Source organism: Lynx rufus, unplaced genomic scaffold (genome assembly GCF_022079265.1).
Source record: "Lynx rufus isolate CCGP_SWC_20201006 ecotype Redwood Valley unplaced genomic scaffold, mLynRuf1.p SCAF_2, whole genome shotgun sequence".
NCBI classification, from domain to species: Eukaryota; Metazoa; Chordata; class Mammalia; order Carnivora; family Felidae; genus Lynx; species Lynx rufus.
The window spans coordinates 176,600,919-176,615,900 of record NW_025814834.1 but is presented as its reverse complement, the minus strand read 5'-3'; the positions used below and the strand labels follow the sequence as shown (position 1 = coordinate 176,615,900).

General features: G+C 42.4%; 1 protein-coding gene across 1 annotated transcript in view; it reads right to left on the bottom strand.

Moving 5' to 3' along the window:
• Nucleotides 1-14,982, bottom strand: part of FYB2 (FYN binding protein 2) — a 129,623-nt gene that overhangs the window by 41,630 nt on the left and 73,011 nt on the right. Inside the window, exons 5-7 of the mRNA XM_047083833.1 lie at nucleotides 14,630-14,730; nucleotides 4,682-4,716; nucleotides 1,473-1,504 (exon numbers count right to left, since the gene is read on the bottom strand). Coding sequence (XP_046939789.1) covers nucleotides 1,473-1,504; nucleotides 4,682-4,716; nucleotides 14,630-14,730 — 168 coding nt within the window. The remainder of the gene's footprint in view (nucleotides 1-1,472; nucleotides 1,505-4,681; nucleotides 4,717-14,629; nucleotides 14,731-14,982) is intronic.

Genomic DNA, 14,982 nt, shown 5'->3' with positions numbered 1-14,982 from the left:
CTGTCAACTCTTCAAGAAAGGGGGCCCAGAGCCTCATCTCTGGGCTTCTATAACCTCTTAGCAGTGATTATATTATATTGCAAAGTCCTACTTATGTGGTCATCTGCCTCCAAATAGCTCCTGACCCCCAGCCATTCTGGCCTCCACTCCCCTCTTTTTTTTTTTTTTTTTTAATTTTTTTTTTCAACGTTTATTTATTTTTGGGACAGAGAGAGACAGAGCATGAACGGGGGAGGGGCAGAGAGAGAGGGAGACACAGAATCGGAAACAGGCTCCAGGCTCTGAGCCATCAGCCCAGAGCCCGACGCGGGGCTCGAACTCACGGACCGCGAGATCGTGACCTGGCTGAAGTCGGACGCTTAACCGACTGCGCCACCCAGGCGCCCCTCCACTCCCCTCTTGAACCAAAGGCAGAGAATATATTCTATTCATTTTTGGACTTCAGAATCTAGCGGCATCTGAACAGAGGTAAAGCTCAATAAACAGTGAACGAATCACTCGACATGTGCTTACCAAGTGCCCAGCACCCTGCTAGAGGGTAATTATGGGGACCATGAATTGAGGCAGGCAGGCCAGAACTCAAGGAGAAACATGAAACGGGCTTCCCCTATGATCCATTGCTTGCGTTCGTATCCTCGGTCAGAAAATTTTGATACTTCTCCAGAGTTCACTGACCGTGTTTACCCTAATGTATTAAAAATAACTCCAGAGGAAGAGTGACAGACTCAAGAGGCGGGTAAGAGGCCGGTAATGCCTTTGCCAAGACCGTGCTCTGAACCCACCGGTAAAAGAGGTTTTAGCAATACCAAGAACAAGACAACATGGGCCCTCCTCACAAGGAGCTCCGACGGGAAGGAGGTAGAGGAGAGTGAGGATGAACCGGCATGTTAGCAAATAAACGACATACAGCGATGTCAGCGCCAACTTGTGACCTTACAGGGAAGGGGCTGGGTACTTCTCTCTGAAGGAGGGGAATTGGGAAGGCTTCTTACAGGAGGGGGTGTCTGATGGTCGATGTTTGCCAGATCATCAAGTTGGGGAGTAAAGGCACAGAGACTCGAAACAGCACGCTGGATTTGGGAAACTAAGGTCTTGGGGAGTCATGTGATGGTTTTATGCCTATTCGTGTGACTCCCACAACCCAGGAGCCCCTGAGGGTAGTGGTCATATCGCACCACTGCTGCAGTCCCCGCAGTTAGAAAGTGACTGGCTAGTGACGTGGGGGTCTCAGTTAAGTGTTTGCTGGTGAGTTTGGCATGGGCTAGAACAAGGCAGGAAGCAAAGGCCGGGCAGGAGCCCTGAGCACCTTCTCTGTACCAGGCACCTTGCCGGGCATGAGGGAGGCTGAACCAGGCCAGTTTGCCCAGCTGGCCCACTGAGGAAAGCACAGCTGGCCCACTGAGGAAAACTAGTTCAGTCATCAGAGGGTCAGTGGTTGGATAAATGTTTTTCCATTTGAAGGTAAAACTCACCTAAATTCTCCACGGAGACCACTCTTCCAAGGCTGAAAGTAAAGAGGAAACTGGTCATTTTCATAAATCAATCCAAACCATGCCTTTGTTGTTTGGCTACAGCCCATTAGAGACTTGAACAAAAGATGAGGTGAGGCCCGAGGACAGAGCAAAGGCAGACATGGACAACAGAAATTTCCAGGAACCATGAGAGGAAAACAAGCACCCCCAAAGCTACGGCACACGCCAGAAGAAATGTGTAATTTGCTTAGGAGAACTCATTGTCCTCTGCATGCTTTTCTAGGAAGGCCTCTGTAGAGGAACGACTTTCTGGTCACTTGAGGAAATATGTGCTTGGGATATTGGGGCAATGTTTCAGTGGGCAGAAGTGGTAAATGAGTATGTAAGCCATGCTGGGGACTCTCCCTTGCTGGTCGTGCCCCACCTTGATCCAAAGTCAGCTCTCATATGATCTAGATTTGGCTCTGTTAAAATTACGTCCCAGTGACCACAACAGAGCTCCTCGTTTATTCAGTCGTCGCACAGATCTGATTCATTCATTATTCTGAATCTAGACAAGAATACTGAAGCAAACAGAAAATATCTAAGCCTCGAAAATGCTGCCACCAAGACCAGCCTCATAGCTCATTTACCCTCCTTTGAGGGTAACCCCACAAGCCTTCATTCGGGGACTACTGGTTTTTCTTTTCTTTTTTTTTTTTTTAATTTTTTTTCAACGTTTTTTATTTATTTTTGGGACAGAGAGAGACAGAGCATGAACGGGGGAGGGGCAGAGAGAGAGGGAGACACAGAATCGGAAGCAGGCTCCAGGCTCTGAGCCATCAGCCCAGAGCCCGACGCGGGGCTCAAACCCACGGACCGCGAGATCGTGACCTGGCTGAAGTCGGACGCTTAACCAACTGTGCCACCCAGGCGCCCCAATTTTCCATAGAATTCTAACAAACTGGATGGCAGCACAGGTAAAATAACACGTCAGACGGACCTCTGCTGCGTTACTCACAGGTTGTTTTCTCTCTGAGCCTTGAGTTCTCACCTGGGAAATGAAGCAGAGATACTACCTCGGCGGGGAACACTGAGGATTAAGTGCTCCCACGTTTGCACCAGTGCCTGACACACAATAAGGACTTGGCACGTGCTTTTCCACGTGAAAGACTCCCTTCCAGACACAAAGGTATTGACAAAGAAATCCTAACTGTCCGACAGGAGACAGCAAACGCCCTTGTGGTGGTCGGATGTGAAGGGATCTAGCTCCGAACACCTAACAAGGGCCCAAAAGCATTTCACCAAGAAGAGCGTGAACTATGCCCACTCAGTCCATTATGTTCCAGAGGATTCCACGTCATCAAGAAAAGGTGAAGTCAGATTCTACCCACCCAGTTAAGAATACCGAGATCAACAGGGGCGCCTGGGTGGCGCAGTGGGTTAAGCATCCGACTCTTGATCTTGGCTCACGGCACGATCTCACGGTTCATGAGTTCGAGCCCCACATCGGGCTCTGCACTGATGGTGTGGAGCCTGCCTGAGATTCTGTCTCTCCTTCTCTCTGGGCCTCTCCTGCTTGTGCTTTCTCTCCCTCTCCCCCTCAAAATAAATAAAAACGGATACTGAGTGAACACAATTCATGTCTCTAAGTTAAGACTTAAAAGTTAAAAATACTTTCAAGCTTTTTAAATTTTGAATCGATTTAGCTATTTATGGATTTCACCTGTGCAGAAAAGTTTATCATTTGGTGATGCTGCCAGATAACTGAAGCCAGTTTTTTTTTTGGTTTGTTTCTGGAAGCTTTTTAAAATCAGAATGGTTCTACCCTTGTTAATAAGAACAACAATCATTTATAGTTTTCTAGCTATAAAGCGTACCCACTAATGAACAGTCCTTTGCAGCAAGTGTAAGAAAGCAAGCAGAAAGATGTAAGATTTGACTAAATGAAACCAATGAAAAAAGAGTAAACTTTAACTGACCCACAACATGAAGTTAGCACCTACTGTGTGCCAGGCACTTACCTACTCTGAGTTCTCCCAGCGATGATGAACCCCCTTATTTACTGAGCATCTACTACAGAAGATATGGTAACCACAAGGCATATGCTTCCTGTCCTTACAGAGACTACACATTTTACACAGACATAACTGGGGCTCATGACTGCAACAGAAGCCAGCACTTACTATTAAACTGTTCACCTGAATTTACCTTATTCTCATTCCTACAATGACCCCAGATGCTGGTACTTCTTTTTATTTTTAAAAAATTTTTTAAAATGATTTTTTTAAAATTTTTTTAATGTTTATTTATTTTTGAGAGACAGAAACAGAGTGTGAGCGGGGGAGGGGCAGAGAGAGAGAGAGAGAAAGACACAGAATCTGAAGAGGCTCCAGGCTCTGACCTGTCAGCACAGAGCCCGATGCAGGACTCGAACTCAAAGACTGTGAGATCATGACCTGAGCCGAAGTCGGATGCTTAACCAACCGAGCCACCCAGGCGCCCCATAAAATGATTATTTATTTTTGAGAGAGAGAGAGAGACAGAGTATGAGCAGGGGAGGGGCAGAGAGAGAGAGGGAGACACCCAATCCGCAGCCGGCTCCAGGCTCTGAACTGTCAGCACAGAGCCCTATGTGGGGCTCGAACTCACAAACTGTGAGATCATGACCTGAGCCAAAGTCGGATGCTTCACCCACTGAGCCACCCAGGCACCCATGGGTACTTCTATTATCTCTATTTTACAGGTGAGGAAATGGAGGTTCAAGATCACACAGCCAGGGGCTGGGATTGAGGCCAGCAGTGATTCTGCCTGAACCCTAATCAAGCTGTTCCAAGGTGGCACCTACACTGTGCCCACAAGGAGCCAGAAAATGTGCCTTCAAAGGGCTGGTCATTCTCGTGAAAACACAGATATGCGCATTTGGCTTGTGCCACAGCAGTCCTCTCTCTGAAGGGACAGTTATTAAAGGCCGGTTGATGCTGGCCGCCATAGATAAGGGGCTTAGAATGGATTGGGACCAGATTCTCTCCCCCTTCCACATTTTCTATCTCTGTTATTACAGGCCTTAGGCTACAGAATCTTAACAGCTGGAGTCTTGGAAAACCCTCAGGAATCAGGGGAAAACCAAAAGCAAAGGCTTTTCTCCTTGCTCATAAAAACAAATTACTTTACAATCAATTCTGTATACCTGTTGTAGTTATAAAGTTGGTAAAAAGAGCAAACAATACCTTTCGCAGTTCTTCAATTTCGACTTCGTAAGTTGCTAAAATAAATACGAAAAAAATTATATCAAAGGCAGTGTATTCACCCATTCCGTACAGCACCCAGGATTCAAGCGATTACGCAAGACTGCAGAGCTCAGTTTTCTCAGCCTTCAGAACGTAGGCTTTGTCTACACGGTTTGGGAAACTCTCGGGTCACTGATCAGGGCTTTAATCCATGTGTGGATTTCCAGGATGGAATATAGAGTCAGTGAAAACACTTGAAACAACTTTCAGTGTCCTGTTTTGGTAAACAGATGTGCACCCAAAGCTTAGGAGAGAGCACTGAAATTTCGTGGTAGCCATAAGAAGGGGAACTTGGAAGGGAAGGGAAAAAAGGACCCCCCTCCAAAAAAAAAAAAAAAAAAAAGCCTAAATCTAACTTCAACAAAATGAACTCCATAGCACAGTTATAAGTGTTTTACTCTATGACTGTTTTGTTTCCTTAGTATCTTTTTTTTTATTGTTTACTTTTGAGAGAGAAAGGGGGAGGGGAGGGAGGATGGACGGACACAGGCAGGGTAGGGGCAGAGAGAGAGGGAGACACAGAATCTGAAGCAGGCTCCAGTCAGAGCAGAGCCCCATGCAGGGCTCCATCTCACTAACGATGAGATCATGACCTGAGCTGAAGTAGGACACTTAACTGATTGCGCCACCCAGGCAACCTTCCTTAGCACCTCTTGAAAAGAGGAGACTGGCCACCAGCTAAGGTTGGAATTCCTTTCGATTGTTTCTGAGAGTTCTGTGGAACGTATTGAGTGATGTGATCCCAACCTTAATGATTAGCAAACGCCAAGGAGTGGCAAGAATGTGGGTTCAGAGCCCAGTCCTGCCACTTCCCATCTATGGGATTGCAGACAAATTCCTTCATTTTCTTGAGTCTCAGTGTGCTCATTTGAGAAAGGTAGTCAATGGGAAACCTCCTTACACAGTTAATGGGGAGGTTAAAGGAGATGATGTAAGAAATGGAACATACTTAGCAGAGCACCAGACATTGTATAAAAAGTGATGGGTTTTTTTGATAAATTTGCTTATTTGAATGTTCTTTCTTGAAATGTCATCTATAAAAGTGTTTTCCCTACTGCTAATGAATATACGGGCATAATAGGTAGGGCTTTCCCTGTTTTTTTTTTTTTTTCTTTCTTGCTGCTAGGGTCCTGAAGGTTTTGTTTAAAAAACTGACCAAACAATATGTTGCATTTCTCAGCCATCATCATTCTACACAGGTAGTCCATTGATAAAAGAAATGAAATCCTAGGCTTTCTTTAGGGATTGCCTACAAGTGACTACTGAACAAAGACCTAAGATTCTCTACGTATGATTAATACTATGTGCTTCAACATGAGTAACTGTACACTTTTACTTTTTACTGATTTGTGAATCAAAAGGTATTACACCTTGCTATTGCTTGCTTTAAAACCTTTGTTTAGCCATTAATACATTACAATCATATTTGCTTATGATGCAATTTACTCCATGCCCATTCCAAGTATGGCTTTTCCAACTTTAAAAATGATTAATTTCCCTCCCCTAACTTATTTACTATTTTTTGCTTTTCAAAGAATTAATAAATCATGATCTTCTTGCTTCTCGTTGCCACCTGGGGAGAGGGGAGATATTATTATTCTGTCTTAGAGATGGGGAAACCAAGGCTCAGAGGAATCTTACTTGCCAAGGCTAGGACACAAAAGTACACACGGAGTAAATGATGGATTCATAATCTGACGATGCTCTTTAACAAAGTGGAGGTGCCCCAATGATAAGTTTTGCCATCACAACTTGCTCCTAAGGTAGGAATATAAAGGACAAAGGACTGTACCCCGAGGGGTTAGGAAGGGACTAGGACATAACAGGAAGATGCAGCCCACAGCACTGGAACCCTCTCTCTCCACTGAAGATCCTTATCCCAGCTGGGGAAAAAGGAACCTATCAGAAGATGGTCTTTGGCACCCTCCAACGGCCCGTACCATAAAATGACCACAGCCTTTGGCTTTTTCTCCACGTGCTAACTCTCTGTGTGGCCTTGGAAAACCAGGAGGTGAGAGCACTATTACTAGTAATATACAGAAACAAGAAGCAGCAGTGGCTAATATTTTTTTACACTTACAGAGAGCAGGCACTAAGCTAAATGTGTAAATGCGTGATTTCACTTAATTCGTACAGTGATCACCAGTGATACATTTCACTAATGAGGAAGCAGATGCCCAGAGAGTGACATTACTTTCCCAAGGTCATTCAGTTAGCAAATGGCCTTCAAACTTCCTTCCAGCCATGATTCATTCATTTAAATCGAATAGCACCCACAATGATGGGTAGAACTCTTATTAATGTTATCCTCAAGGGTTTCTAGTACTCCTCAGGAAGCACAGTCTGAATGGCTGGTCTAAATGACCTCTGAGGACAATTCTGCAGAGCTTCTAGAAAATCTTAAACCCTGCTTACCCCAGTTGTATACAAAAGTGCAAAGCCTCAGAAAGGCTTGGAGCTTTATGTTGAGCTATGCACCCCAGAGGGGATGGTCTTGTAACATCTTGTTAGATTTAAGTCTAAGTATTTATCTTCCTTGAGAAATTGTAAATGTTATGAAATTTTCTGATTTTATTGTGTCCATTGCTAGGATATAGAAATAGGATTTTTTAAATGTCCATTTTGTATCCCGTAACCTTATTGAATTCATTTACCAGTTCTAAGAATTTTTTTTTTGGGGGGGGGGAAATTCCTTGGGATTTTCTACCTAGACAATCCTGTGATCTGCAAATAAGGACAGTTTAATTCTTTGATTTGTATACCATTCATTTCCTTTTCTTGACTTATTGCATTGGCTAGAACTTCTAGCAAATGTTGAATAGGTGCGGTTAAGAGTGGACATCCTTGCCTTGTTGCCAATCTCAGGGGGAAAGTATTCAGTACCTCTCCATTAAGCATCATGTTAGCTGTAGGCTTTTTTGCAAATGCTTTTTTTCAAGTTGAGGAAGTTCCTCTCTATTCCTGTTTTTCTGAGGAAAAAGTTATCATAATGGGTGTTGAATCAGTCAAATGCTTTTTTTGCACAGATTGAGATGATTGTGATTTTTCTTCTTTAGGCTGTCATTAAGGATTTCATTGATTAATTTTTGAATATTGAACCAGCTTTATCCCTGAAATAAACAACATTTGATTATGGTATAATTCTATTTTATATCTTGCTGAATTCTATTTTCTAATATTTTGCTAAGGATTTTTCTGACTATACTCACAAAAGATGTTAATCTGTAGTATTATTCTTGTGGTCTCTGTCTAGGTCTGGTATCGGTAACATCAGCTTCTTAAAATGAATCAGCAAGTGTTTCCTCCTCTTCCATTTTTCTTGGAAACACTGTGTAGAATTGGTGTTAATTCATTTTTAAACATTTGACAGAATTTTCCAGTGAAAAGTCCCTAGAATTTGAGATAGCCTTTTTTGGGAATTTAGTTTTTTTTTTACTTAAAAATTTTAATTCAAGTATTGTTGACACAGTGTTATAGCTTTTTGGGGGGAGTTTTAAAATCATGGATTCAATGTCCTTAGCAGTCACAGGGATATTCAAATGATTTATACTAGGTAACTTGAGGTACTGTGAGCTTTTTGTAGAACTGTTCCTTCTTCAAGTTGTCAACTTTAGACGTGTAGAATTGTTCATAATATCCTTACTGCCCTTTTGATGTCTGCAGGGTTTGTAATGGTATCTCTGTTTCATTCTTGATAACGTTCATTTGTGTCTTCTTTCTCTTTCTTTGTTACTCTTGCTAGACATTTGTCAATTTTATTGATCTTTTCAAGGAACAAGCTTTTGCTTTCATTGATTTTCTCTATTGCTTTTCTGTTTTCAATTTCATTTATTTCTGTTCTTGATCTTTCTTTTGTTCATTCCCCTTGTTTTAGATTTATTTTTCTCTTTTTCTGTGTTGAGGTAAGGTCTTAGATTTAAAGATTTTCCTATTTTTTAGTGTAAACATTTAGTGCTTGTAATTTCTCCTCTGCATTCCTTAGGCTATGTCCCACAGATTTTTATATATTTTCATTTTCATTAAGTTCAATATATATTTTGGTTACCCTTGAGACTTTCTGACCCATGGATTACTTAGAAAGGTGTGATTTTGGTTCTAAGTGTTTAGAGAGTTTTCTGTTATCTTTTGGCTACTGATTTCCAGTTTGATTACATTGTGAAAATACACTATGATTTCAAGTTTTCAAAATGTGTTGAGATTTGTTTTATGGCCAGAATATAGTCTATCTTTGTATATGTTTATGGGTGCTTGAAAGTATATGTATTCTGCTCCTGTTGTGCATTCTATAGATATCAGTTAGATCTTGTTGCTTGATGGTGTGGCTGAATTCTTCTGTATCCTTAATGATTTTCTGAGTAGGTGTTCTGTCAATGTGGAGAGAGGGGTGTTAAAGTCTCAAACTATGAGCCTATTTGTCTATTTCTTCTTTCGGTTTCTGCTTCACATATATTACAGCTCTGGAGCTCGGTGAACACACATTTAGGATTGTTCTGTCTTCTTGATGGATTGACCCTTTTCTTATTACATAATGTCCTTCTGAATCTCTCATAATTTTCTGTGCTCTGAAGTTTACTTTATCTGTTATTAATATAGCCATACCTACATTCTTTGGATTAAATTTACATCTGCCAATCCCTTTCTTTTCATTGGCATATTTAGACAATTTACATTTAATGTAATTAAGGCAATCATTGATATGTTAGGGCTTAAGTCAGCCTTTTATTTTTTATTTTTTGTTTATTCTGTTATTTGCTCTTCTGAGATTTCCTGTTTTCTTATGGGTTACTTGAGCATTTTTTTTTGAATTATTTTTTATCTGTAGTGTTTTTTAAATTATATCTTACTGTATACCTGTTGTAGTGGTTGTTCTATGGATTACACTATATGTACACATAACTTATCACAGTCTACTGGTGTGGACATTTTATCAGTTAATGTGAAGTATAGAAACCTTACTTTCTTTTACATCCCTTAACCCTTTCCTTATAATGGTCTTACATATTTCTTTTATATACATTTAGAACTACATCAGACAATGTTAACAGTTTTTGCTTCAACCAGCAAACATAATTTAGAAAATTCAAAAGAAGAAAAGTGTGTCACATTTACTCACATTTGTATTCTTTTCCATTGTTTTTTCTCCTGAACTGATGGTCCAAGATCCTTCCTTTTATCATTTCTTTTCTGTTTAGAAAGCTTCCTTTAGCTATTCTTTCAGGATAGGTCTGCTCTAACAAATTTTCTTAGTTTTCCTTCATTTGAGAATGTCTTGATTTCCCCTTCAATCTTCAAGGATATTTTCACTGGTAATAGGATTCTGGATTGATAGTTCTTTTCTTCTTGCACTTGAAAAATGTTGTGCCACTTCCTTCTAGCTTTCAAGGTTTCTGAGGAGAAATTCAGTCATTCAAATTGTTTTCCACCTATGGGTAATATATCATTTCTTTGCTACTTTCAAGAGGTTTACTTTTTATTTTTAGAAGTTTGATTATGTTTTTGTGTAGATTAGGTTTATCTTCTTTGGGGTTTTCTTGGCTTCTTCAATCTTTTAAGCCTTTTACCAAATTTGGGAAGTTTTCAGTTATCATTTCTTCAAGTACTTCTTCAGTAGCATCCTTTCCCCAATCTTTCCAGTACTACAATTTAAGTCATAGTCCCACAGGTCCTTGAATCTCTGTTCATCACCCCTCCCCCAATCGCTTTTCTCCATGCTGTTCAGATTGGGTACTTTCTATCATTTCTTTCAAGTTCATGGATTCTTCTATTCTCCTCATTCTGCTGCTAAGCCCATCCAGTCAGCTTTTTATTTTTTATTGTATTCTTCTAACGTTTCTGTTTCTTTTTTTTTTTTTTGTACATCTTCCATTTCTTTGCAGAGACGTTCCATTTCTTCCAAAAATAAAATAAAACTATTTTTTGTGTGTGTTTCAGTCATGTTCATAATTACTCAAGCATTTTTTAAATGTTTTTTATCTTGAGAGAGAGAGAGAGAGAAGGGGGGGTGCAGAGGAAGAGGGAGAGACAGAGAATCCCAAGCAGGCTCCACACTGTCAGCACAGAGCCTGGAGTGGGGCTTGATCCCACAAACCATGAGATCATGACCCAAGCCAAAATCAGGACTGAGTCACTCAACAGACTGAGCCAGCCAGGCGCCCCCAACACTGAACTATTTTTGTTAACAACTGGTTTAAAGTCTCTGTCAGAATATTCTACTACTTCAGTCATCTCAATGTTGGCATCTACTGATCACCTCTTTTCATTCAAGTTTACACTCTCCTGGCTCTTGGTATGATGAGTACTTTTCTATTGACACCATGGGCATTTTAAGTATTATGTTAGGAGACTCTGGATATTATTGGAAGCTTCTATTTTAGTTGGTTTTTTCCTGGTGGCAGAAATGGGGGTGACTCTTTTCTATCGGGTGAGGGAACACATCCAGGTTCCCCACTTCCTGGCCTCCTGATAACGCAGATGAGGGAAACGTTCTTCACCACTGCTGGGCAGGACTGGGCACTCCAGTTCCGCACTCAGCTTCTGCTGATAAGGCTGGGAGTGGTAGGAGTGCTTGCTATTATTCCCCATTTGGCATCCTTACTGCTGGGTAGTTGTCCAAGTCCTGACTCTCCGCTAGGTTTTCTCTAACACCATCCCAAGAGGGAAAAGAAAGGGCACCTTGTTATTGCTTGATGGGCGGGAGACTGGAATACAAGCTCCCCACGCGGTCTTCACGGACGTCCACTGTAGGTGAAGTGTTTTTTACTCCTGGCAGGGATGGAAGTCCCAGCTTCTGACCTGACTTTCTCTGATACCACCTCAGCAGAGCTGTTGGGATGTGTACTGCAGCCTCATGAGGGGGTCTTAGGCTCCACATTCAGCACTGGCTGGTAGGACGGAGCCACAGTTTTTTCTGTGACGTTTGGCGGGAGAGGAAAGTTATTGTCTCCAGGCGTTCTGTTTTTTCTAGGCTGGCCCTTTTCTGGTCCTTTGGCTAGACAGAACAGGCTTTTGCTGGACCTCTTTCTGTTTGTGCTCACTGGTGTTTCCAGACTGCCAACTTCTTCACCTCCAACTCTGAGATAAATGAGGCAAGAAGAAAACACAAGGAACTCACCACCTACTCGTCCTTGGGTCTTCAGGTCTCTAGCGGGTCCACCTTCTTGTTTCTACCTTCAGAGTCTTCCAGTTTTCTTATGGTTGTTTTACATATACTGTCTGACTGTTCTAGCTGTACTTAGCAGGGGGAATAAGGAAAAGTATATATGCTCCATCTTTCCAGAAGCACAATTCCACTTGACCTCAAATGTCTTGCTTTACCCAAGTCTCAGAACAACTCCACAAAGGAAATATTATGCCCATTTTACAGGTGAAGACACTGAGGTTCAAATATCATTCACTAAGTGGTATAAAGATAACGGAAAATAAATGGGGGAAGAGTCAAATGAGTAAGTACAAGTGGAAGTAAAAGAGCTCATCTCCTCCCCTCCCCTCCTCCTTCCCTGCCCCCCCCCATAGGGTAACTTCACCTTGGTTGGCTCTTTAAAGAGGAACAAGGAAAGGGGTGGGGACATGTAACAAGATCCTTTTGACCCCGGGCTATAGTTCCTCAGCTTCTTCAGCCCTGGTATGTCAACCCTACCTCCCAGAAGGATATTCTCTCTGGCAAGGGACACCCTCACCACCCTCACCTGTCTCCCACCTTCCTCCTTTTGGGCTATCCTATGCTCTGTTACTCTCCATTGAATCAGTGACTTATTTTCTGAGCCCTTTATCTTTCAGTCATAAACACCTGCCTCTTTGGGAAGTACACAAAGAACCCTCAGGGGAAGACTGTATAGAGGCTTGAGTTAGTGGTTCCTTCTGTGGGTACCTCAGGTGATGTCCCCTGGCAGGTTCACCTTGAACATGTGTCGCCTGAGGAGATCAAATGCAGGCCTCCAGCTTCTCATTTTCTTTTTTTTTTTAATTTTTTTTTCAACATTTATTTTTTTTGGGACAGAGAGAGACAGAGCATGAACAGAGGAGGGGCAGAGAGAGAGGGAGACACAGAATCGGAAACAGGCTCCAGGCTCTGAGCCATCAGCCCAGAGCCTGATGCGGGGCTCGAACTCACGGACCGTGAGATCGTGACCTGGCTGAAGTCGGACGCTTAACCGACTGTGCCACCCAGGCGCCCCAGCTTCTCATTTTCAATATGCACCTTCACCCTTCATGACAAGGTGTCCAAACCACACCTATACCACCCCCCATGAGCTGCTCTCTCTGCAGCCCAGTCTGTCCTGGGACTTAGGGACGAGACCCAAGCAGGACCTCAGACAACCACTTGGGAGGGGGACATTCTGAAGGTCTTATGTATCCAGAGACAGAACGTATAGGCTCTGACTGCCGCATCTAAATGGCCCTGTGAGCCCTTGTAGAAAGGCGTGCAGTTGGAATTTAGTCCAAATGGAGCCCACAACCTTTCTATTCAAAGCATGGTTTGTAGACCAGCAGCATCAGCACCACCAGGGAACTTGTTAGAAATGAAGACTTTCAGGTCCAACCCCAGAGGTACCAAACCAGAATATGTTAAGCAAGATCCTCAGGTGATTCACATTTTAAGTGTTAGAATTTGAGAAGCCATATTCTGATGTTGGTGCCCAGACACCGCAAGAATGGAACAATCCTGCCTTATGGAGGTGAGAGGGGAAAGGAGTTGCTTTTCTTGAGGCTAGTATTTTACAAGCCATAGGGAAGAGTCGAAACGTTGCCCAGTCGAAGAGTCAGAAAGAGGTTCTTCAACCCTTTATTTCCTGGGGGAGGGAAGCGAAATTTCAATGGGATCCCAACTCCTACTCCACAAACCTCTTCTGTCTGTATCCTCAGGCAAATGACTTCTCCCAGAGCCTTGGGTCTTTTCTCCATACAATAAAGAAGCTGAATCACATGATCTCTCTTTAACCCTCTCTCCAGGGAAGCAAAAACATTCTTGAGTGAGAAGCAGAAAAACACTGCAAAGAGCAGGCATCTGAGAGGCAGCCTGAGCCTGTTTCACAGTAGAGCTTACCATATATTCCTTGTGTGACCCTGTACAACTCAATCTCTCTAGTACTCAGTTTCCGGTCTCAAAAAGTGGGCGAATAAAACTGCTGTATCAGCAAGGATGTACACAGAGAGCCCAGAGAACACACAGGACCACAGAACTGTGGCCCACAGTATAGGTTCGCTAATATTAGTGTTCATTCTGACACAAATATTTGTGCCTTTTATAGAGAATCGGCTGATCCTATAGGCAGAACAAAGACACAGAAACTTGGTAGAAATGTTACGAGTTCCTGCTTGTTCATTTTCTTACCTGACAGGGTCTCTTTCTTCCTAGAGACGTCTGAGCTTTGTCGGCAACACCAGAGGCTGGAAGACTTAGCTCTGAACCAGTGGTCAGATCCATTAAATGAATTCTCTGCTGCTATTCAGACTAAACACAGGGACCTAATTCTCATAGTCTGTTATCTCCCTCTCCACACACAGAGTTACCAGGGGAGTTCAAGAAAGACACCAGAAGAAGAGAGAGGAAGTTTCTATAGGAGGGGGAAGGAAGAAAAATGAATTGCCCTATCTTGATTTTCCCTCCCACATATCTATAGAAGGCAAGGCATCTAAGTAGATTGGTGAAGGAGAGAATAGAAAGGGTAGAGAGGAGGCAGCACTAGGAGTTGTGAGATAGCAGTGATGCCCAAATGGATTTATTTTTATTTTTAAGAGACCAGACAAGGGGTGGGGGGGGAGAAATGAGATGGTGGACCAGCATGGCTGTGAATTTTTAAACTCATAGTTAGCTAGAGGGAAAATACCACTTTTGCTGCATTTTCATTCCACACAGGGTTACAGTATTAATTGGCTTAGCAGACTTACGATCAGCAATTTCTTTTGCGGTGCACAGGTTAATGGAGTTGCCAGAGTGTTTCAGATATGAAATTGTCGCCTCATAATTATGTGGTTCTTCAAATTCAGCACTGAGAAGCATGGAGGAAACAAAAAGGTTACTTAAAATAAAACATTGCTTTAAACATTTTAAAACTTTTTCTATTTTTTTTTTCTTCATTAGAGAAGTAATATGCCTGACAAATACGGTGATTTAAACAGATACGGAAGGCACACCACCCCTACTCTCAACCTACAGGAATTCTGAAAAAACGTAACAATACAGAGAATTATATGAAGAACACATAACTCATCTAGACATCAATAAAGTCTTCCAGGGGCCA